This window comes from Lissotriton helveticus, chromosome 5_1 (genome assembly GCF_964261635.1).
Source record: "Lissotriton helveticus chromosome 5_1, aLisHel1.1, whole genome shotgun sequence".
Classification (NCBI taxonomy): domain Eukaryota; kingdom Metazoa; phylum Chordata; class Amphibia; order Caudata; family Salamandridae; genus Lissotriton; species Lissotriton helveticus.
Genome location: NC_136065.1, coordinates 1,573,682,169 through 1,573,704,663, shown reverse-complemented (window position 1 = coordinate 1,573,704,663; position 22,495 = coordinate 1,573,682,169). Strand labels below are relative to the sequence as shown.

At 43.5% G+C, this 22,495-nt stretch overlaps 1 protein-coding gene across 3 annotated transcripts in view; it reads right to left on the bottom strand.

The window, feature by feature from the left end:
* Window positions 1-22,495, bottom strand: part of CIMAP3 (ciliary microtubule associated protein 3) — a 263,845-nt gene that overhangs the window by 108,655 nt on the left and 132,695 nt on the right. For all 3 annotated transcript variants that reach the window (XM_078644709.1, XM_078644710.1, XM_078644711.1), the window contains exons 2-3: window positions 17,956-18,098; window positions 6,588-6,686 (exon numbers count right to left, since the gene is read on the bottom strand). In XM_078644709.1, the coding sequence (XP_078500835.1) occupies window positions 6,588-6,686; window positions 17,956-18,098 (242 nt within the window). The remainder of the gene's footprint in view (window positions 1-6,587; window positions 6,687-17,955; window positions 18,099-22,495) is intronic.

Genomic DNA, 22,495 nt, shown 5'->3' with positions numbered 1-22,495 from the left:
AATCTTGAGCCACGTGTAACATTTGAAAGGGACAGAAGAGGATGCCAAGACCTTCTGAGAAAGGAATTGAAGGGGGCATGAATGTTGGGGTTCAAACGAGGGTCCCCAGGACTCTTGTGAGAAGGACATTGGGGTTATAAGAAGCAGTTAGTGGAATCTGAGGCGTAATTACTCTTTTGACCCCTTCCATGAAGGCCTTACCTGCTGGGACCGTGAACAAAGAAATGTGTTACCTATTTTTGAGATAGGCAGCCATTGCAGCGAGATGTAACCTTATACATGTGAATGCTAATCCAGCTTTTTGTAAGTGAAGAAGGTAACAGACATTGGCCTGGACAGTGGCTTTGAAAGGATTGATTCGTTTTGAGTGACAGTAGCAGACAAAACATTTCTATTGTGCTGCATAGCAAGCCCTAATGGTAGGTCTACGAACTTCTTTAAGAATGTCCAAGTATTCTGATGGCACATTAAAGCGGACTCTATGACCTCAGGAATCAAATTGCTAGGTTGAGAGCTTTGGGATCTGGGTGCCTGATTTCTCCATGGTTCTGAGTGAGAAGGTCTCGCCTGTTGAAGACATTCTCGCGGTGGACTATGGAAAGACCCAACAGTGTTGTGAACCATTGTTGACGAGCCCATGTGGAAACTACTAGGATTATTGTGAGAGATGTTTGCCTAAGCTTCCGAACCAGAAATGGAAGGAGATGGCGAGGCAGAGAAGTGTAGGCACATAACCCTGATCAACTCATCCATAGTGCGTTGCCCTTGGATAGGGGGTGTGGGAACCTAGATACAAAGCTTGGGCCTTTTGAGTTTTCTGCTGGTTGCAAAAAGATCTATTTGAGGGAATCCCCATCTGTGGAAGTATGGGAGTAAGACTTGTGGATGGAGTTCCCACTTTTGGGCTTGTTGCTGCATACTGCTTAGCAGGTCTGCAAAGTCATTGTCCGTGCCCGGGAGATACTCTGCAGGTGAATGTTGTGATGCAGAACCTATTTTTCTATGGTCTGTAAAAGTTTTGAAAGTTGCAGAGACCGTGCCCCCCCACCTTTTGTAGATAATACATAGCTGTCATACTGACCGTCCGGACTAGGGCAAATTTGTGAATGAGGTGAGGAAGGAAAGCTTTTAAGGCTAGGTGAACAGCTTGAAGCTTGAGGAAGTTGATATAGTGATCCTGGATCTTGGTGTGCTGTATACCCTGTATTGTGAGATGTTTGAGGCGTGCACTCCAACCCATGAGTGAAGCATCTGTTGTGAGAGTTATGTGGGAAACAGGTTCCAGAAGAGGTCACCCCTTTGACATGTTGGTATGATTCCACCATTGCGGAGAGAGAGAAGTTTGGTAGTCTACCAACACTAGATTCAGTAAGAGACCCTGCGACTAAGACCACTTTGCTGCAACTGAAGCATGTATAGATGGGTCTGGGGTACTATAGTGATAGGACAGGCCATCATCCCAAGAAGACGCATCACTGTCTTCACTGTTATTTGCTGGTTTGACTGAAAAAAGAGGTAATAGGGCTTGAAGATTCTAAATTCTAGTGGAACTGGGATAGGCTAGCTCAATTTGTGTATTCAGAAATGCACCTAGATATGGTTGAATTTGGAGAGGTTGCCGATTGGATTTGGGAACATTGATTGTGAATCCCAAGCTGTGAAGTAGGTCTTTTGTTACTTGAGTATACTAATGACGTTTGTTGCTGGGTTGTGGCTTTTATAAGCCAATCGTCCAGGTAGGGAAAAGTGTATTTGTTGTCTGCAGAGATGAGCCGCTACTATTGCCAGACATTTGGCAAAAACCCATGGTGCATTTATGACTTCCAATGAAAGGACTTTGAATTGGTAGTGTTTCCCATCCACCAGAAACCTGAGATATTTGTGATGGGCCGGGTGTATTGATATGTGAAAGTATGCATCTTTGCGATCTTGTGTAGTCATAAAGTCACCCTATTGAAGCAGTGGAATTGCATCTTGCAGAGTGACCATATGAAAATGCTCTGAAAGAATATATTTGTTTAGTGGCCTTAGATCTAGGATTAGACACAGAGAGCTACCCTGAGAGTATATTTCTCAACCTTGGTGCCGGAGAGGGAAGGGTATAGTAAGAAGCACCGGGGAAGTGGCAACTCCTTCTGGCTCACTAAGTTGGATAGTTTGAACCTAGTCTGCCTAATTTAAGACCTAGTGGTTTATTTAGATGAGGTTTCTACTTTAGGAAGTAAAGAAATTCTGTTAATTCTGTTTGCTTTGCCTCAATCAACATTCTTAGAAAGAAGGTGGTGGTGGTGTGTTTTTTCTCAGAATTGGCTTATTGTAACAGCTTGTACCTAAGGCTTCCAGATGATACTCTGAATATATTATAGAGTATCTAAAATCTTGCAGTCTGAAAGATTTCCCATCTGAGGAAATATGAGCCGGTTTCAAAGGCCCACAGGCAACTCCATTGGCTACCTATGGACAAAGAGTCAAATTTAGAGGTGTTAAGGGCACTAATTACTCTTACCTTAATGCCATTTCACTCACCATCATGCCTTGTCAATTTGCGTTATAATTTCAATCTATTACTACATATTTGGCACTTTTGCACGGCACAGATAGCAGGTCGGCGTTATCTTGTATTGGCACAAAGCTTGAAATTACCTTCTTTTGCCCCTGACGGCTATTCAAAATTGTATGCAATTTAGAATATCTTCAAAAACCATTATGTTTTGTTGATTGTTGTTCATGTATTTTCTTCATTTTCACCTACCCTTCTAGCGCCAAGATTCCATTGGGTGGATGTTGTGCTTTATCAAAGAATTCATTGGGCTGGAAAGCACTACTGAGTCTGTCACCCGTGAAAGAACAGGGTACTCTACAGCGGTTTGATACTTTTTCTTCCCAGAAGAGTACACATCTACTTATGGTCAAAGTCGGGAGAAAGGAGTTCACACCATGTTTACCTCCTTTTAACATGGGTGACTATTATTGTCATGTCCTGACTGAGATATCGTTGATGGCTGCGCATTGTAGTTTAGGGGCATAGCACTTTTCCGATGCAACTCTATTGAAAAGGCTACCTATTTGCACTTATTTTCTGTCATGCCTAACACCTCCACGAGTGTGAGATTCGGGGGCTGAGGAACGCTGAAGGAGAGAGGGGGAGAGAGAGAGGAAGGGAGTGGGAGATTGAGATTGAGAGGGAGAGAGAGAGAGAGAGAGAGAGAGAGAAAGTGAGGCAGAGGGAGAGAGAGGGAGAGGGAGAAAGAGAGAGCGGGAGAAAGAGAAAATCTACAAGATGGTGGGTTGTCAAAGCAGACAATTGTAGGTAGGCCTTTTTGATACCAGTCTCTATCCTGCCTCCTGCATATCCTTGCGCTGCTCATTCCTCCTTCCCTTCCCTAGACAGGCCGTGTGGTTCAAGGTGTGGTGTGTCTTTTGGGAACAAACTTGAGCAAGGAACAATATGTGAGAATGTGTAGGCACAGTATATCATGCTCTGCTCAGTAGGTTAACCTGCATTCTTTGTAATGGCGTATGTTTGCCTTAGGCCTGCCTGCAGTGTACCCACCTCTCCTACGAGGTTATGGGACGCCTACTACGGAGTGCCTACTGACTTGGGACTTGAAAGTGCAACAAAAAGATCCACTTGCATTTGTGTCCCCCGGAATGTTCACATTTTCAGCCCAAAGTCTAAGTAGGTAGTTGGAATAGAACCAGCTGCCCTAACTTTTTCATCTAGGTGGTGTTGCCTTGTTCCTTGTCTTTGGGAACACTAAGAACCCCAGCACAGCGCAAAGAATGTGTCAGGGGCAGGAATCCATATTGCCGCCCTCCTTTAAGAGCCAGGGCTATTCTATAAGACTGAGGAGGATAATTTGCAGTTTCTAAAATCAAGAAGTAGGACACAGATTGCCAAGTGTGTTTAGATCTTTCGAAGAATCGTTGAGGCCCAGACACTTCGAACCCTACTGTGAGAATTTGCTTTCTAAACACAGGAGCCATGTCTGATGTTAGAGTGCTGGTGTTGATGCTTCGGAATATACCACAGATACATAAATACCACAGACCAAGGGTAAAGCTTAAGAACATCTACAACTAACTGCTGACTTCTGGTGGGTTGCACAAGGTAGTGTTACTCCTCTGTGGCATGTCTCAGCGACTGTGTGGATTTGCTGTGGACTCTCCCACTCTACCATAATGACCGCTTGCTTCTCTGCACGGCTGCAAAGGCTACATCCTTCTTGCTGTTACCTGAGGTGTAGGGTATATACTGCCAAGTGTTCTTAGAACCTGCCTAAAGCGATCCGGAGAACTGGAAAGGTTTATTTTTTTAGAGCCTTGCTGTGAGGGCGTGCTGCTTACAAACCAGAGCCTCGCCCAAACCCAGCCTGTTCATGGAGCACTACTCAAAGATACATTATACAGAGAGAGAAACTGTTTCTCCATATTTGCACAGCGAGAAAGAGGTTATTCTATGGTGATGCAGCTCATGTCACTGACCAAGGGAAAACCTGGAGCACATCTAGGGATACCTCCTGGCGGGTTGACCTCAGTTATAATGCGTTCCTATGGTTTGTTCCCTTGTCTCAGACACTGTGTGGATTTGCTGTGTTACTGCTAACCAACCTGCTTCTTAGCACAACTTGAAAGTTTGCATCATTCTGCAGTGGGTAGGAACCCCTCTTGAAGTCCAGAGTAAAGACACAGGTGTTAGGATAGTTTTGCCTCATCGGATATTATAACAACAAGCATCCTACAGGCAGGGCTTTAAGTGGGCCGGTTCTCACCTGGCTTGAGCACGGCAGTTTTTTAAAGGGGGCCTCGAAACGGGTGTCTATCGGGCTCTGTTTTGTGCCCTGCGATACGAAAGGGGGATGATGGACAGAGCGCTTGAGCAAATCAAACACTCACCCCAGTCAACTGATCTGGGTTTAACCCATCATCATTCTTTAGCTCACTCCGCCACCTCAGTTCAGACATGGCCATATGCAAATCAGTCTGACCCTGTGCCTCAAGGGAACAGTCCAGCCCGAACTGCCAAGCCATGTCTTTCCTGAACCGGAAACAAGCATCCTGGGACCGGTTTCTGGCTAATCAGCTGTCATCAGCCAGGCTAGCTTGAATCCAGTGGCAAAGTGAGCAAGGGACCTACGTCTGGGCATACCCTACCATCTTAGGGCGAACAAAGCAATACCAGGCGGTCTGTTTTATTCTGGACTGCAGTGACAGCAGGCATGTGGATGTCTGAGTGCTCACAATGCTCACTTCTCACTAGTGGAGAAGTGACGGCACGACGTCATGCCAGGTGAGCGTTGTAGGGAAAGGGAAATCCTTTAAAGAGAGTCATTGTCTCTCTGGATTTCCCTTCTCTTTTTGAAGCGAAGGAGCAGCAACATTGTGGTGGTGTCACCAGGGATTTAAGTGGAAGCTTTTTCAATATTATATACAAGCCATAGTTGCTGCTTGTTTATCTTATGCATCCAACAACCATTGGCAAAGCCAATAGTCCTGACTTGCTGTAGGTATACTGTTACTTGTTGTATCATATATCTGGATGCAATGATAGAAACAGCAACATACAAGCACACTATGCTAAGCACAGATTCTTAGCTGAGGTGTATTTAAGTCACGCTCTTAAATACATTGGCAGCGCCCATTTGAAAGACTCCCCAGTTTTTTCATCACACTTAAAGTCCTGCCTACAGGAGTCATTGTGACCACTGGGCTGCATACAATTATTTTTGACACTGCAATCAACCCATCAACAATACCTGTCAAAACAAATAACATTGAATGCAATATGCTCACATAAGTATCTGTGAACTACTTGCAGCAGACAAACATAGCAAATGTATAAGACGTGCCCATACAGAATGAAGCTATAGCTGCAAAGGAGAGTGAAGTTGTTTCTTATGTTTGGGTTGTAAGGTCTTGCACTTTAACTGATTACTGAACCTTTTCGCAAAAGGAAAGTCCAGGTTTTTTTTTTTTTACAAAAGTAATACTATTGAGTGGACATTCCAATTATTCCGTGTTGGCAGGACTAAGGCTGATTTTTATATGGCTGGTTCCTGTCTCCTGTGACATGGTTTTCCAAAACCATGATGGACTGGGATAAGGCCTAGAGGAATTATCAGTGGCTGAGATTCATTCAAACAATCTACCCATCACTTTTTTGTATTTTTCAATGCTATATCCCAAGTGCTCACGCTGTACCCGTACCCTACTAAAGAGGGCCAAATAGGCTGAAAGTGGTCTGGTTTTCTTGTGTACTAGTTGATATGGGACCTGACTTGGCACCTAGGGCTAGACTGTTCCTATGGGAGAAGGAACAATGATGATTTGCATATGGATTGTTCTTATCTGAAGTTGCATGGTGGGCAAAAAGAGATAGACTGGATCGAGGCCTAGCGTAATTTACCAGAGCCCGAGGTTAATTCAAGTAATCCATCCTTCACTTTTTGTTTTCTTCAGTTTATGACGTAACTGAATTTCTAAGATTACATCACCCTCCCCGAGTAAGCCTTGATTACCTGATTTGGCTCTTTTCTGCAATCTATTAATTGGAGGAGGGAGCATAGCAGGGAGACAAGGAGGCTTACCGTCTTCTCCAGCGGAAACTGCACAGCAGTTCTTGCTCCCAGGGTGTAGCCTTTCTTGCTCTCTGGTTTCTTTGACAAGAGGTATACCATATTGCTCACCTGTTTTTGTTGAAAAAGGTTTCAAAAATATCAGTTCAGTTTTTTGACAACATTAATCAACGCGATGGTAAGACTGTGAATAAATGTACATTCGCAACACACGTTTACATCACAGAATGGAAATTTCCATAAGAAATGAGAAGGCGTATTTCGCTTTACTATTCGTAATGGGCAACAATCTTTGTTGTAGTGAACAACATCACGGCACCACAATTTAAAATGACAAAGTAAACTGAAGAACTTACTTAACATCGTTCGGTCCTACACCCTCTCCCAGAAACACATGAAATAGCACAACATTACTCATAATAATCCTATTAGCACGGTGTGATACATCTTAGTTTTTTGTTAACAACAAAAATAACTGTATCTCTCAGAAATATGTTTTCCTGCTCGAGTTTACAATTCCTAATAAATATAATCCTGTTTCACTGTAACTCCTCTGTGTGAAACCAGCTTGAACTCTATTGATGTCTTTGCTTTTACCCTAACCTATGCAAAAGCTGAAGCCCCATTTATGGGAGGAGTTGGGTGAGGATGGATTGTTGGTTGTGAAGGGGACATCATCAGACAGAGCCAAGTACTACACCTCTCGTCTTCGAGGAATGCTGTAAAACAAACCCCAACCCAGAGCTGTTACTTATCTATAATAGGATTACCATTCTCGACCTCTCCTTTTTTATTTCCAGTCTCCCAGGACGTGGACTCAGGAGTGCTGAAGATGTGCAAAAGCTTCAACCTGCATCGTTCTTTTATCGTGTTCCTCTCCTGACAGGCTTATCAGCGAATGTGAAATCTCAGAGGGAGCATCGTCAGGAGGAAATATTTTGGATTGACTCCCAGCTCTGTTTTACATTGATAATCAGTAACAGCTTCATGTTATGGTGGTTTCCTTACCCTTACTATTCTGTGACGAGGAGGCATCTTTCCTCTTCTCCTTCGGCTTCATCAAAGTCCTCTTTGCCAAAGAGGTCAAGAAATTTAAAAGGGGATGAGAAGGAGCAGAGATTGTTTTTATTGAGTCTCTGGCAACACTTTCAAAGAAGAAAGTGGAGTTGAGTGGCAAAAAATCTATGGAACCAGAATGATGTATATTCTGGTATGTCTGGATCAGAATATAGTGATGATTAAAAGGAAGCTCCTTAACTGAAAATTATATGAAGAGGCAGGATCCAGGGGCAACAGACCTCATTCTTGACTATGCTGAGCTCTAGGAAGTTGCTTGCCATAAGTTGGAGTTTGGGCAGGTGATACGCGCCACTTCCCAGTGGAATGGGAAAAATCGTCTTCAGATGTACAGGTTCAATACATTGTGCGGAGAGAATAAAGGATAGACTCTGTGTCTCCTCCACAATATTCGGGGGATCATACCTATGCCCTATTCAAAATGCCCAATCAGGAAGAAAGGTCCCAGGTTCTAGTGCCCAAAACAGCCACTATTCCCATTACAAAGGAGAAAAATGGTCATGAAATGTATTCTATTGTGTTTATAGTCCCCCAAGTAAATGGGGGTTATCAAACTGTAATAGATATCAAGAGGGAAACCAAGGATGTGGAGAACATTCCTTTCAAACTGGAAACCTTCCAACGAATACGTCTGCTGATTCTTGAAAATCACTTCATGTCAACAATACACTTAATGGATGCTTATTTATAGATCCCTGTAGTGAAACAGCATTAGAGGTTTCTGAGAATCTGCATTCATGATCAGCATTGGCAATTAAAAGCTCTCCCCTTCTGGTTAGGTCAGCACTAAGAGTGTTCACGAATGTGGTATCCTCAAGAGTATAATTTCTCAATTTCTAGAGGATACTGATCTTTCTGTATCTGGAAGATTGGTCTATCTATACTCCATCAGAGAGGAAACTGTAAATGGAGATTACAAAGGAGACTATGAATCACCACAGATGTTTGCAAAATCTTCCAAAAATGCCAGTTAACTCCATCAAAGGAGTTGACATTCATAAGTGTAAATTCAGGACAGACTTAGGCAAGGTGCGTCAACCACAGGAAAGAGTGGTTCATTTTTGACAATTGCTGTCTGCTCTGTTATCTCTTCAAGAAGCTCCAGCATGGAAATTATGATGGTGCAGGGTCATATGGAACTCTTCAGCATCGTCAAGGTGTTCTCCAACCCCAGAACCAGCAACAACGACATCACCCCCTCACAAGATCTCTGCGACTCCCACGCCTCGTTCTTCCAGCGCAAGATTGCCGACATCCACAACAGCTTCGGCACACCATTCTCACACCCAACCGTCGAACCAACGCACCCCACCGCCACCCTCCACACCTGGACCGCAGTGACCACCGAAGACACAGCCCGCACGATGAACACCATCCACTCCGGATCTCCGACTGCCCCCTGCCCCCACCACATCTTCAACAAAGCCTTCTCTACCATCGCACCCCAACTCCGAGACGTCATCAACACCTCCTTCGACACCGCCACCTTCCCGGAGAGCTGGAAGCATGCCGAGCTCAGCGCTCTACTGAAGAAACCAACAGCGGACCCCACCGACCTCAAGAACTTCCACCCCATCTCGCTCCTCCCTTTTCCTGCCAAAGTCATCGAGAAGACCGTCAACAGACAGCTGGCCGCCTTCCTCGAGACAAATGGATCCCTCGACCGCTCGCAAACCGGTTTCAGAGCCAACTACAGCACCGAGACCGCCCTCATCGCAGCCACCGACGACATCCGAGCCCTGCTCGACAACGGGGAAACAGCGGCACTCATCCTCCTGGACCTCTCTGCAGCGTTCGACAATGTCTGCCACCGCACCCTAGTCCAGCGCCTCAGCAACACCGGCATCCAAGAGAAGGCACTGAAGTGGATCATCTCGTTCCTAGCTGGAAGAACACAGAGAGTCCGCCTCCCCCCGTTTCGTTCCGAGGCCACCGAAGTCATCTGCGGCGTCCCGCAAGGATCATCACTCAGCCCCACCCTCTTCAACGTCTACATGAGACCCCTCGCAGCCATCGCACGCCGACACAACCTCAACATCATCTCCTACGCCGACGACACCCAGCTGATCCTCTCCCTCACCAGAGACCCCGACACCGCCAGAACCAGCCTCCACGAAGTGATGAAAGACGTCGCCGAGTGGATGAAGAACAGCCGCTTGAAACTGAACTCAGACAAGACGGAAGTCCTCATCCTGGGACCATCACCCTCCGCCTGGAATGACTCCTGGTGGCCCCCCGCCCTGGGCACCGCTCCCAAGCCAACAGATCACGCACGCAACCTGGGCTTCATCCTGGACTCCTCCCTCTCCATGACCAGACAAGTCAACGCCGTCTCCTCTTCATGCTTTCACACCCTCCGCATGCTCCGCAAGATCTTCCGATGGATCCCGATCGAAACCAGGAAGACGGTCACCCAGGCCCTCGTCACCAGCCGGCTGGACTACAGAAACACCCTCTACGCCGGAACCACAGCCAAGCTACAAAAAAGACTACAACGCATCCAGAACGCCTCCGCCCGACTCATCCTAGACATCCCTCGAGGCAGCCACATCTCCGGCCACCTGAGGAACCTGCACTGGCTCCCCATCAACAAGCGGATCACGTTCAGGCTCCTCACACACGCACACAAGTCTCTCCACGACCTGGGCCCCAAGTACCTCAACGACCGCCTGACCTTCCACACGCCCACTCGCCAGCTACGATCTGCTAGCCTCGCCCTCGCCGCCGTACCACGCATTCGAAGAGCCACCGCCGGAGGCAGATCCTTCTCCTACCTAGCGGCCAAGACATGGAACTCCCTCCCCATCCACCTTCGGCTGACCCAGGACCACCTCGCCTTCAGAAGACAACTCAAGACCTGGCTGTTCGAGAAGTAGCGGCCCCCTTCCCTCAAGCGCCTTGAGACCCTTCCGGGTGAGTAGCGCGCTATACAAGTGATATGATTGATTGATTGATTGATTGATGGAAGCCTTTGTTTTTATAGTCCAGTGGACAAAACTTTATCTTGGTCCTCTTCTAAAACTTTATCTTCGTCCTCTCCTAAAACATTATCTTGGTCCTCTTCTCTGGCATCTTCAGAAGCATTGGTAGCCGGTGCTGTGACCCATGTACACTGTAGTTCCGTTTAATAGGAGATCAAATCTCAAGTCCAGTGGTATGGTAAGAGAAAGGTGATGTACCCAGAGGCACAGAAAGTTCTGACCATGGATGCGAATTCAACAGGTTGGGAAACAACTTTGGATCTTGTCCACCCGCAGTGGTCCCTAGCAGACACTTTGATACACCAACTGGAGGGAGTTCACTGCAGTTCATTGATACTTACTCCACTTCCAAGTGTGGGTACTTCATTGAAATTGGCTAATAAGGTCAGACAACACAGTTACTGTGGCGTATATCAACCATAAGGATAGCATCCAGTCAAGATCCCTGAATTAAGTGGCTTATATACTAGGATTGTCAACAGAGAAAGTGCTGTCCATCTCAGAAATCCTTATCAAGGATCATGACAATTCAAGTATGGTTCAGCTGAGAAGAGTAGCTGCTTTATATCAGAATATGTCTTTATCCAAGATGACCTTTCACACGGTATGCAGGAGTTTGGTACCCCTTACATGGATCAGGTTGATTCCAGGAACAACTCTCTGTTACCAAGATTTTGCTCTTAGTTCCCAGAACAAGGATCATGGGGGATGGATGCACTACTATCAAGTGGCTATAGAGGTTGTTGAATACTTTTTCTTCCATTTCCATTGATTTCAATAACACTTGTGAAGATTCAGGGGGATAGTGCATAAGTAAGAGTGGTGGCCCATTTTGGTCACAGAGGTCTTGGTTCCCACTTCTCATTTATCTGACAGTTCTTACTACCATGGAGCCTGCCTATATTTCCGTCTGCTTTCAATCCATCCAGCCTTCCTCTTCTTCTCAAGATGTCCCTCTCGGTATGGAAGTTGAGAAGAACAAGTCTTCAACGTCAGTTAGCTGAAGTAATTTAGGATGTTATAAGATGATCGATTTTGAAATCTTATTGTAGACATTGGGCTTTTCTTTTTTACATATAAAAATGGTGCTCTACAGATTTGGTGTCCTGATTCTTGCTCTTTGATGTCTATCTCACAGTTTTGTTAAATATTTCTACATTCATCTTTCACTATCTACTCTAAAACTCAATGGTTTGCAATTAAAGCATTCTGGTGGGTGATGACTTAGTGTCATGTCTGTTTCGAGGTTTCTCTATTTGTCAAATGCTTTTTTGCCTTAGTGCTCCACCTAGGGAACGCCCTTCAGTTCTGAAGCCCCTTCATTTCTTTCCATTTGAACCCTTAATTTTTGCTGATTTTAAGTTGTTTCCTATGGAGTGGCTTTTTGTTTTTTTCTTCAGTTTATGACTTAACTGAACTTCTAAAATTACATCACCCTTCTCGAGTGGGCCTAGATAACCAGATCTGGCTCTTTTCTGCTATCAATTATTAAGCTGAGAGGAGAATGGGAGAATTTTCTGCTTTATTTTAGCAACCTCCTTTTCTAAGATTCTTGGAGGATGGCATAATTCTTTCCTTTTAAAGGCAACTCCTCTTTTTATTTCCCTCAGGAGCCATTCTTCCAGATTTCTTTCCTGTTTTGATGTTAAAAAAACATGATCAATTTATTTCTACTGATGTAATTCATTCAGAATATCATCCAATTTGTTTGTGACGTTTGTTGGAGGAACAAAGTGATCTAAATTGACTATTATATTAAAGAGATTTTTTGATCCATTGCGTGGAAGGAGAAAAGTCAACACCAAAGGAGACATAGTCAGGATGTGAGGAAAATGACCAACTTCTAAAGTACTCTGACAAATGAGCACTCCTAACGGCCAATATATTGGCACAAATGTCTTGTGAATGAGTGTTTACATTCAGGCACTGTACTATGAAGGCCATCTGCCTCGAAGGGCACTACAATCTTATTCTGAGACAAAAAACAAAATGCCATCCGTCGCCTGGCCTGTTTAGCATATGATTTCAAGAAATGGGGCTCCACAGATCTGGGAAACAGGTGACTGGTGAAATCCTGTTGCAGAAGGTTTACATGGCAACACACATAGTAGGAAAGGTAGATGGTACAGGGAAGGTACTGGTGCTGCCGAAGAGAGACAAGAGGTAATAGGCCTCCAGACAACTCTTCTGTGATACATATTACTGCTGCTACTGAGATGAATTGGGGGAAGGTAGAAACAGCCGCCAAGATGAGAGAGTACTGCAGCAGCTGCCAACATGAGAGAGTACTGTGGCAGATTTACCAAAATACAGCTGACAGACCACATATCACCATTTCAGACTACTGCGGAGTATCCATAGTAGACTGGAACAGAAACAAGTTGAATATGTCTTATGTCCTCCGTAAGGAAGCCACCTTTTCCCACAGAACCATGCAGGAAAAGTGCTGCAAGCCCAGCACACTCTAGTAACAACTTAAATGTCTGACACACTTAGCATTCACAGAACAATAAAGTGTTTAAGGGGAAGCCACCAAGTAGTTTACAATCATTCTTGAAAAATCTGTATCTCATAGCTTGCAATAGCTGCTTGTAGGAGATTATTTCACTATAATAGCTGTCAAAAGACACGTGCAAAACCGAATTCCAAAGGTAGGTACATGCCCCATAACTGACAACAATCTATAAAAGTGTATGCTTAGCCAGCCTACCCATTTTATATATGCCTCTTTTTACATTACAGATAGAAGGAAATAAAGCCTCCTTACGGCTACTATTTTCAAAGGTCCTGATTGGAGGGAAGAAGAAGACTTAAAAGGCCCAACAAGCCCCTGAACAAATTAGGACTCATTCACCTTAGAATCACTTATTTTGGAACCCAAATATATAAAAGCCTTAATAAATAAAGAAGAGCAACAGCCCACAGAGATGAACAAAGAATTAAAACCTGTGCCTAATGAGTTCATGACTTTTAAAGCTCAACATGACAGGTAGGAAAAGTAGCTGGATGCCACTGAAATAAAAGTGCTAGAGCAATGAACTCTAGAGTCATTAAAAAATAAAGAAGTTCGAGAGTAAATGTCAAGAAGTTCGTGAACTTGAAGACAGAAGCAGAAGAGACAATATGTGTATTTTCGGTGTCACTCAATTAGAAGGCGAATACATGATGACATTTCTGGCTACCTTCATACTGAAAATTCTCAATTTAGAATTCCAACTACCCACTGAATTCCAGAGAACCCATAGTATATGCTAAAAAGGGAATCAAATAAACAAATACCTAGACCAATGACTGTCTGCCTTTTATGCCATCATCATGTACACTTAAGGATCCGAGCATTCAAGAAGGCCCCTATACAACAGACACAGGATCTCATTTGAAGTGGACTTTTCATACGAAACAAATCTCCTTCTTAAATAAATTCCTTTTATTATGCCCCCTTCTTAAGATGTAATAAATCAGGAATGGCCTGCTGGTTCCAGTAACTATACCAGTAACTGTGCGAGGCAAAGCAAGAGAACTGTATGATCCAATTTAACTAGAAAGCTTTTTTAGCCAATCTAGATCATGTTTTGATGGACAGTGAACTGACACCAATGCCTTAGAATTGGAAATATCTTACATTGGTGGCACTCAAAGAACATCCACTCAAAAACAATAAAAACTGGAAAGCTCACTTGTATGCAGAGCTTAAAGACACCACAGATCTTTGGAAGTTGCTGGCCGAGATCCGCCCAATGGAAATAAATTCATTTTGTACGCACTAGAATTTAAAACTCTGTAAAACTCTATTTCTTTTATAGATTGGAAAGCTAATTAATGGTTCCTTCTGGACATTCCGACACCGGCTGTAAAAAAAACTTTCTTACTACAACTATTACATTTCATACTAGTTCACATCTACTTTGAATGACAAGAAACTTTCTTTCTACAACTTAGGAGCACCTCTGTGGGTTCAGTAGATTCCCCTAATGATGCCAACCTCTTCATGAAATGATTGGAAAGAAAACATATCTGCTTTATTGATTCAAGATTTCATTCTTTACAAACACACTAAAAATGACTTCATAATTTTGTGGTGAGGCTACAGATTAAACACCCTAGTATTGACATTACAGCTAATAGTCCAAATCAAACTTGACTTTTCATTGATGTACAGATATCCCTTAAAGGGTGCTATATTTTTAACAACAGCTAATACAATGTACACCATTATGGTAGCTATTTCCAGGGTTATCTTAGGAATACTTTAACACTATCTCCACCCATGAGCCTCAAAATAATCATTTTCAAACCTGAAGAATATCTAACAAAAGAGAGACACGTGTAACGTATTTCTTGAAAGAGGGTGCACAACACAAGCTCTTGAGAAGACAAAAATAAAATCATGTCAAAAGCAAGATAAACTGTTACTTTTGAGAACTAAGAGCTCCTCCATTCCCTTTGTGCTTGGATCTAAACATTCCACCAATAGCACACAGATCAAAAACAGCATATTCAAACACTAGCCCATACTATAACAGAAACCTTAATTCAAAGGTATGTTTTCCTTAATTTCAAAATGTACCTACCAAAGGAACATCAACCTAAAACATGTTTGCAAAACAAAGTCTGGAAAACTGACAGCCCAAACTAAAAATGTGATACAGTCCCTTTCCACAGCTGTAGTCATGCAGTAATGCAACTGTTGTAGGGAATTAATTAATTCCTCCGCAAATGGGTAAAAAATACAAATTACATGGTGTATTTACCTGGGATACCACCAACTGAATCTACATCTTGAAGTGTTAATGTGGAAACATATATGTAAGCAAAACTAAACATAAGATTAAAAACAGGTTATATGAACACAAACGCATCATAATAAACAAGAACAAAAAAAACATTTTTGCTGCAAATGTAACTACTGTGTACTAAACAAAAAGTAACTAGTATGCAAAGGATTTGAATGATAGAATGGAAATGTCCTCTTTTGTGTAACATGCTTCAATCACTGCTGGAACCAAGTTGCTGATGATTTCAAACCAGACACATGATTGCCACACACTTCAACATCTATTTACCTCTAACTGCCTTATGGCATGTCACTGGTATCATTACTTGGGAAAATAACAAGCACACACATTTGAAAGTTAACAGTTAACATGTGGGGCTGATGTAAATTACAAGGGTAAAATACAACATTAACAGATCTCATGCAAGTTGTTGGTTAAGCCCCTAACTTGGAGTTTGACTTGAGTTGAGGACAAGGAAATACAGTGCAACATAATAGCTTTCTTTGTTTGTCCAAGACTTAGCGTACATCATTAACCCAATTGAGCCAGCAATGGTTCAACATATCACACATGGGAATACTTGGTAGATATGGTGGATGTACTTCAGCTGCTGATAGCCTAATCTGGTGCTGCAGCAAAGTAGGTGTAAAACTGAACTCTATTTTCACAATACTTTAACTTTCTTCATGCAAATAAAGCTGTCTTATGAGCACCATTTCTCTTATAGAGTCTCCCAAACTATACCCTTTAAACTTTCTGGAGAACTGTTAAAACTTACTGTTTCAAGGAAGTTGGGCTACTACTTTGGCGATCTTACAATAAACACATCCACATGTAATTTGTTTTGCATTATGTGTGTACCAAATTAATTATATAAATACACCATACCCTCTTTATTTAGTTCTTTATACCTTCCATTTTTTTCGATCATGGGGACTAGTAGTCCCTTCATCTTGCTAAACAGAGGTCTTTAGAATCGAACAGCATTTCACAGTTCACAAGCAATGAAGGACTATGATTAAATTCTTCACCTGAACTATTCACCTAAAAGGCTCTCTTCACTGATCCCTGAACCATTGTTCCCGCCAGAATACATCATACATAGGCTGTGGGGTTTTAGGTTTAAACCTATAATAACTGATAAAACCCCACAAATAGCCCTCACCTGTGAAAACATATAAACACTGAAAAAACACCTGGACAACCACAAACTAAATGCCATTCAAAGAAAGGAAAAAGAGAGTGAAAGTCATTTTTTTCTTCCTGAAGGGGTCAATACAATGTAACTTTGTAATACAAGTAGAAGTAAGAAAGACTGGCTAACATTATTCTGCTTGAGTTTTGTTCTTTAGGGATGCCACTAAAATATTGTTTGTTCTTCCTTTTACTTTTTCAGTTTGTGGCCTTTGGTCTAAAGATGCAGGGTTTAGTTTCATGTTTTAGGTCTAGTTTAATTATTTTATAAACTATAGAGAATCAGGAAATATCAAACTCATGTTTGATATTTTGGCTGCATTTGATTCTTTCAACAATAGGTAAAATGGCTAGTTTCATAAAAATCTTTCCTAATATGTGTCATCAATTTTTACCCACAGAGAATGGGTAAAAACCCTTAATAAATAAGATCATAGTTTCTAGTGGGTTAGTATTGATAGTAGGTGAATTGCCAACACCTCAGGCTTTAAACATTCATTGCAAGGTATAGTGACAAGTATATATATCACCAAGCATCTGGGATAGTGGTGAAAACATGACACCAGACTTTTGGAAAACATGGAACGCAGTTTCACTTGTAATGCTCTGCAAAAAAGGTTCTTTCCAAGTTCAACAAAGATTGGAGTGATGTTTGTATTTGCAGTGATTCAGCTACGTATATAAAAAAGTTGTGTGACGACCTGTCAAAATTGATACCCGAGCTGAAGTGATTCCCTGTAGTAGATCCTTGCCACTTGTTAGATGGCATGCTGAAAGCATCTTTACAATCTCATGAGTTAATGAGGGATGCTATTGACTTTTTAGTCCATTCTGGTGCACTGGTTTCTAATGCACAGGAACTAAAACGCAAATATTTATCATTTCGTGCTTTATGTGGCATCAAAGAAAGAGTCATCCCAACGGTGTCCCTTAGCTGATGGTTCTCAGTCCAATGGGCTAAGAATGCTGAGAGGGCCTTTTCGCATGAAGTTTACATGGGAAGGAAAGAGCGAGCACACATGACCCAAAGACTCACTGAAGAAGTATTGTATGGTGTACTACAATAAGATTAATTTGCAAAAATCTATTTGGACCTCTATACACTATAAGTACACTGTCTATATACCATGTTCTTTCAGTGCAGAAAGCAAGCAATAATAAAAGCAAAACATTCCATAAACACCAGAAAAACACTTTTTCTGTTGTTTTTAGTGGCACGATAATGTGTAACCACTGATAACAACTGTTTTTTAAGATATTGAAAACACTGAAAAAACCCCACCAGAATTTACCAAAAATAGAAACTGAAAACAGGAAAGCCTAATCATACATGATGCTCTTTCATAGACTTACCTCCTCGTTTCTGTAGCTACCGGGCCCACACTTGGGATCCCCTCTGATGGGGGCTAGATCATTGCCTAGTCGGTCTGGGGCGCAGTTATAGGGGAAAAGCTTCCGATCCTGGGAACTCCCAAATGAAATATGCTTCATGGAGACTGTAATGACAAAAAACATCACTGGTTATGGCGAGACGTAGCTGGGAACACTCCAGATTTAACCATGAGAATCAAGTCCACATGTATTTCTTCACATAAGATCTGAAAAAGCTCTGTATTTCATCTGTTGCAAAAATGCTGGAAAGTGCTTCAAATCCCGAGCAGAATCCATCGAAGATATAGACCCCAATGAACTCCGGCCCATGTCGGGCGAATCGGTGCCTGCCAGCGCATATATTTTTCAGACTAGGATGGAGCACGCTCAGTCACTACGTTGAATTCACTTTCCTTGAGTGTACCGTGTTTATCGCTATCTTTCTCCCAGCATCAATTTCGGAGCTAGTGCACTTGACCCAGTTCAGGGGCCACTTTGAGTTTTGCCAAATAAAGAACCCGAACACAGATTATACTCTCCTTGAATTGAAGCTGCTATTAATTACTCATCTTTGTGGACTACTCAAGAATTCACCCCTTACATTAGAAGAGGTTGTTCATCGAAATTCCAATCATGGCTACCTGATGAAGGCTGATAGCCGAAACGTGGGTAGGATCTACTTATCTGTTGAGCCATGAAATCATTGTCTACTATTGTCTTTGCTTCATAATAATGTATTGTATTAATAGGCATTTTTTGTACAGATTTTTGAATTTGTGATCATATATATTTGTGGAGTGACATTGAATAAATAATATTATCAGTCATCCAGTATAAAAATAATATTTTTTATATATTTAAATCTGTCAATAAATATTTAAAAATATATATCTGGTAACTATTTGTGAATTTTTATCCTCCCAATCCTGGTTGGTCCATTTACCACCACAGTATATATACATCGTTGGTGTTATATGTTAATGTGTCCAGGTCCATATGTAATTGTTCCTTCTAAATATATTTTTACAATTGCTAGACCTGGTCATATACCACTGTACCTCATGGGAACAGTCCAGTCTGATCCGCCAAACCAGGTCCTCCCTGGACCGGAATCAAGCATCCTAGAACCGGTTTCAGGGTTTCACCCCTCATCAGCCAGGATAGCTTGAATCCAGTGGCACGGTGAGCCCGGGAACCACGTCTGGGCATACCCGGCGCACTTAGTGCGAGAAAGCAAAAGACAAACAATTGATGGACAGAATGCAGAACAAATCAAAACATTCCCCCCCGGTCAATAGATCTGGGTTAAATCCATCAATCTTTTGCTCACCGTGCCACCCCAGTTTATACCTGGTCAAATTCAAATCAGTTCTGACCCTGTGCCTCATGGGAACGGTCCAGCCCGAACCGCCAAACCAGGTCCTCAATTGTTCTTTTTGCATTTGTGGGACGGGTATGTCCAAATGTCAGTCCCGTGCTCTCCATGCCACGGGAGTCAAGCTATCATGGATGATGAGAGGTGAAACCCCGAAACCGGTCCTAGGATGCTTGTTTCCAGTCCAGGGAGGACTGACCTGGCAGTTCGGATTGGACTTTTCCCATTGGGCACAGGGTCTAGACTGATTTGCATATGGCTGGACTCAAACTGGAATGGCATGGGGAGCACAAAAACAATGGATTTAGACCCAGATCTCTGTACTGGGGTGAATGTATGACATTGTTCTGCATTCTGTCAATCAATTGTTCTTTTTGCATACACAAATTGCACATCAGTCCACATCTGGATGGAAATACTGAACTAGTAGTTTTGGACAAATAGTGTGGCCTGCTGGAAAAGCCTACCTTCCAGACCCAATGTTGAAGAAAATCAGCAGACTGTAGAAAGAAAGTCACAGGGAGACCAATAACCTTGGTTTCTGAGGTGAAGTGACTCACAGTGCTCTCATTAGCCACTTCCATCACTTCCGATAAGGCTAACCTGAAAACATTAGACGCTGTTCAGTTCGATCTTAAAACCTTATATGCCTCAAGAGATCAATATTCTTTATCTAATCTAAACCACCTTTCACTAAGAATATGGCGAAAAGGCTCGGCAATTCCTAGTGCAACAACTTCAATAACAAGATTATATCCGCAATATTTGCTAACAACACTGGGAACATAGCAAACACTCAATATAACTCGAAATTCCGATCAATATTAGTAACAGGTTTGCTTCTTTTTAAAAATGCTGAATGGCTGTAGGTAAGTAGGATTTGCTTCTTATGGTTACCCACACTTTATATTTGATGTGATGCTGTTTTTGACCAGTCTGACAGAGATCCTGCTAATCAGGACCCCAGTCTATCTTCGTTCTCATTAAAACTGTTATGCATGTAGTTAGGTACACCCCAGATTGGATACTGGGGTACCCTTGTCAGGCCCTAGTATATGGTGCACATGTACCCAGGGCATAGGTACCCCCGAGGTCTCCCATGGGCTGCAGAATGTATTATGCCACCCATGGGAGACCATTCAAAATGGAACTACAGGCCGACCGTGTGTGAGTCAGTGCATGCACCACTTACTTAAGATATAAGTTTACTTTATTTAAGGGCCACTGCACTTAAAACCTATAAGTCACCCATATAGCTGGCCTTTACAATCCTGAGGGTAGGGTGATTAGTTCTAAGTGAGAGGGTGCCCCTGCATGAGCAGGACACCCCTGGCTGCCGGTGAAGCAGCCATATAATACTATAGAGAGGTATTATGCGAACACGTGATGTCCAACTCTAAAACGGCTGAAATAAACCCTATTGTGTTTGGTGTCAAACATGTTGAAATCATACCCCCACACCGGTAACCGATGTGGGAGGTATGATTCCACCCCTCAGCAGCGTCCTTCGTGGGGCTCCTGGGGTTCCCGGTACCAGCCTTCTAGTCCAGGACAACACAAAATGGTTGCTGCCCACCGGAGACACATTTACGCTCTCCTTCTGCTAAGTCAAGCTCGAGCAGGGGAAGGCAGAGCAATAGGCATCCTGTCACAGGCAGGATTTAGTGTATTAGGGCTGGGTGGGTGCGTTTGCCAGTGACTGAAAGTCTGCATGAGGGGCACATTTGGTGTCCCTGTACATAGTCCAGTTCAAACCAGTCGCTCTGGCGTGACACTGGACAAAGGACATGGGAGTAACCTTGCCCCTGTCCTGACCCTCCCCTGAGAGGATCCCCATAATCTTTCCAAACCCCTCCTGTGGGTACTTAAGGGCTTACCTGGCTGTTGGACCCTAGATCTGTCGTGGATAAGATTCAGACCTGAAACCACAGCAGTTCGTCAGTCTGGGTTCTTTGGCCTTTGCTGGGCTTCATTTGGGATTGACTAAGTCTCCCTCTCTGTCTGCTTCATTGTCTGTGCCTGGGCACTATACAGGATCCATGCAGGACCTATGGAGCATCGAAGACATCCGAAGATAATCTCCCTTGGAGTGAAAGAGTCACTCTCCTGCATTTGCAGGCACCACAACACTGCTGACCGGTCTGCTGATCCCGAGCTCCTACGAACTCCAAACGGTCCATCAACACAGGAGGTGGGTTCCTACATCCCTCTAGGCCTGAGCTGCTTTCTCACTCAGTTGAGGCCAGAATCCCTCGTGGGGGCCGCAATACCAGAACCCCTGTGCACCGCGTACATTTGCAAATGCATGTGCATGTTGGCAATTCTGTGACAAGTGCATTGGGCTCCAAGTAGCCCCAACCTCTGGCAACTTCTCCTGAAAAGATCTTCAACCACCTTGCACAGAGTGATCCGTGGCCTTCTGTTATGTGAAGCTGCTCAGGGTCCTCATGCGACTCCTGTGCCTCTGGCCTGTGCGTCCAATTGAGGGTCAACTTTGCTTCCCTTGGGCTCCCCTAATTGCTTGGGGCCTGCCCTGACTCCCCTGTGTGTGGTGAGTCTCCCGGACCATGCTGGTCCGAACCATACACTCCCTTGACTTTCTGCGTGGGTTGCTTTTGCTAAGGCTTGTTGGCGATCCTCCCGGACACCGACCCCTCATTACTCGACATCCTTCGTGGGACAGTTTGTATCCAGCTCCTGGTCATCCCCGACGCCACCTGGTCCGCACAGCTGCAAAGTCAAGGTCCACGTCAATCATCCTGAAGCATTCGACATCGGTAGGCATTCGTCTTTCGAGCCTCGGGTCACTCTCAATTGACCCAAACTCTGTCCCCTCTGCTTTCAGGTACTCCTCGACAAGAATCTACATTTGGATTCCAAAAGACACCTTTTCTCCCTTCCAGCAGCAGCACGTTCTCGAAGTCCTCCATTGGGTTCGATGGGCGGTTTCAGACACCAATTCACCTCAGGCACCTGGCTTCACTGGGATAGGTAACTTGAGTACTTCGGTGTCCATGGGTGGGGTGGCTCTCCAACCTCCTGTCCTCTAAGGGGTTTCTTCGAAGTCCACTGGAAAGGGTCCTTAAACTTTTAAAATTCCAACTACAGCTTTCACATAGACTTATACGGAGCACACAGTCGTGTTCT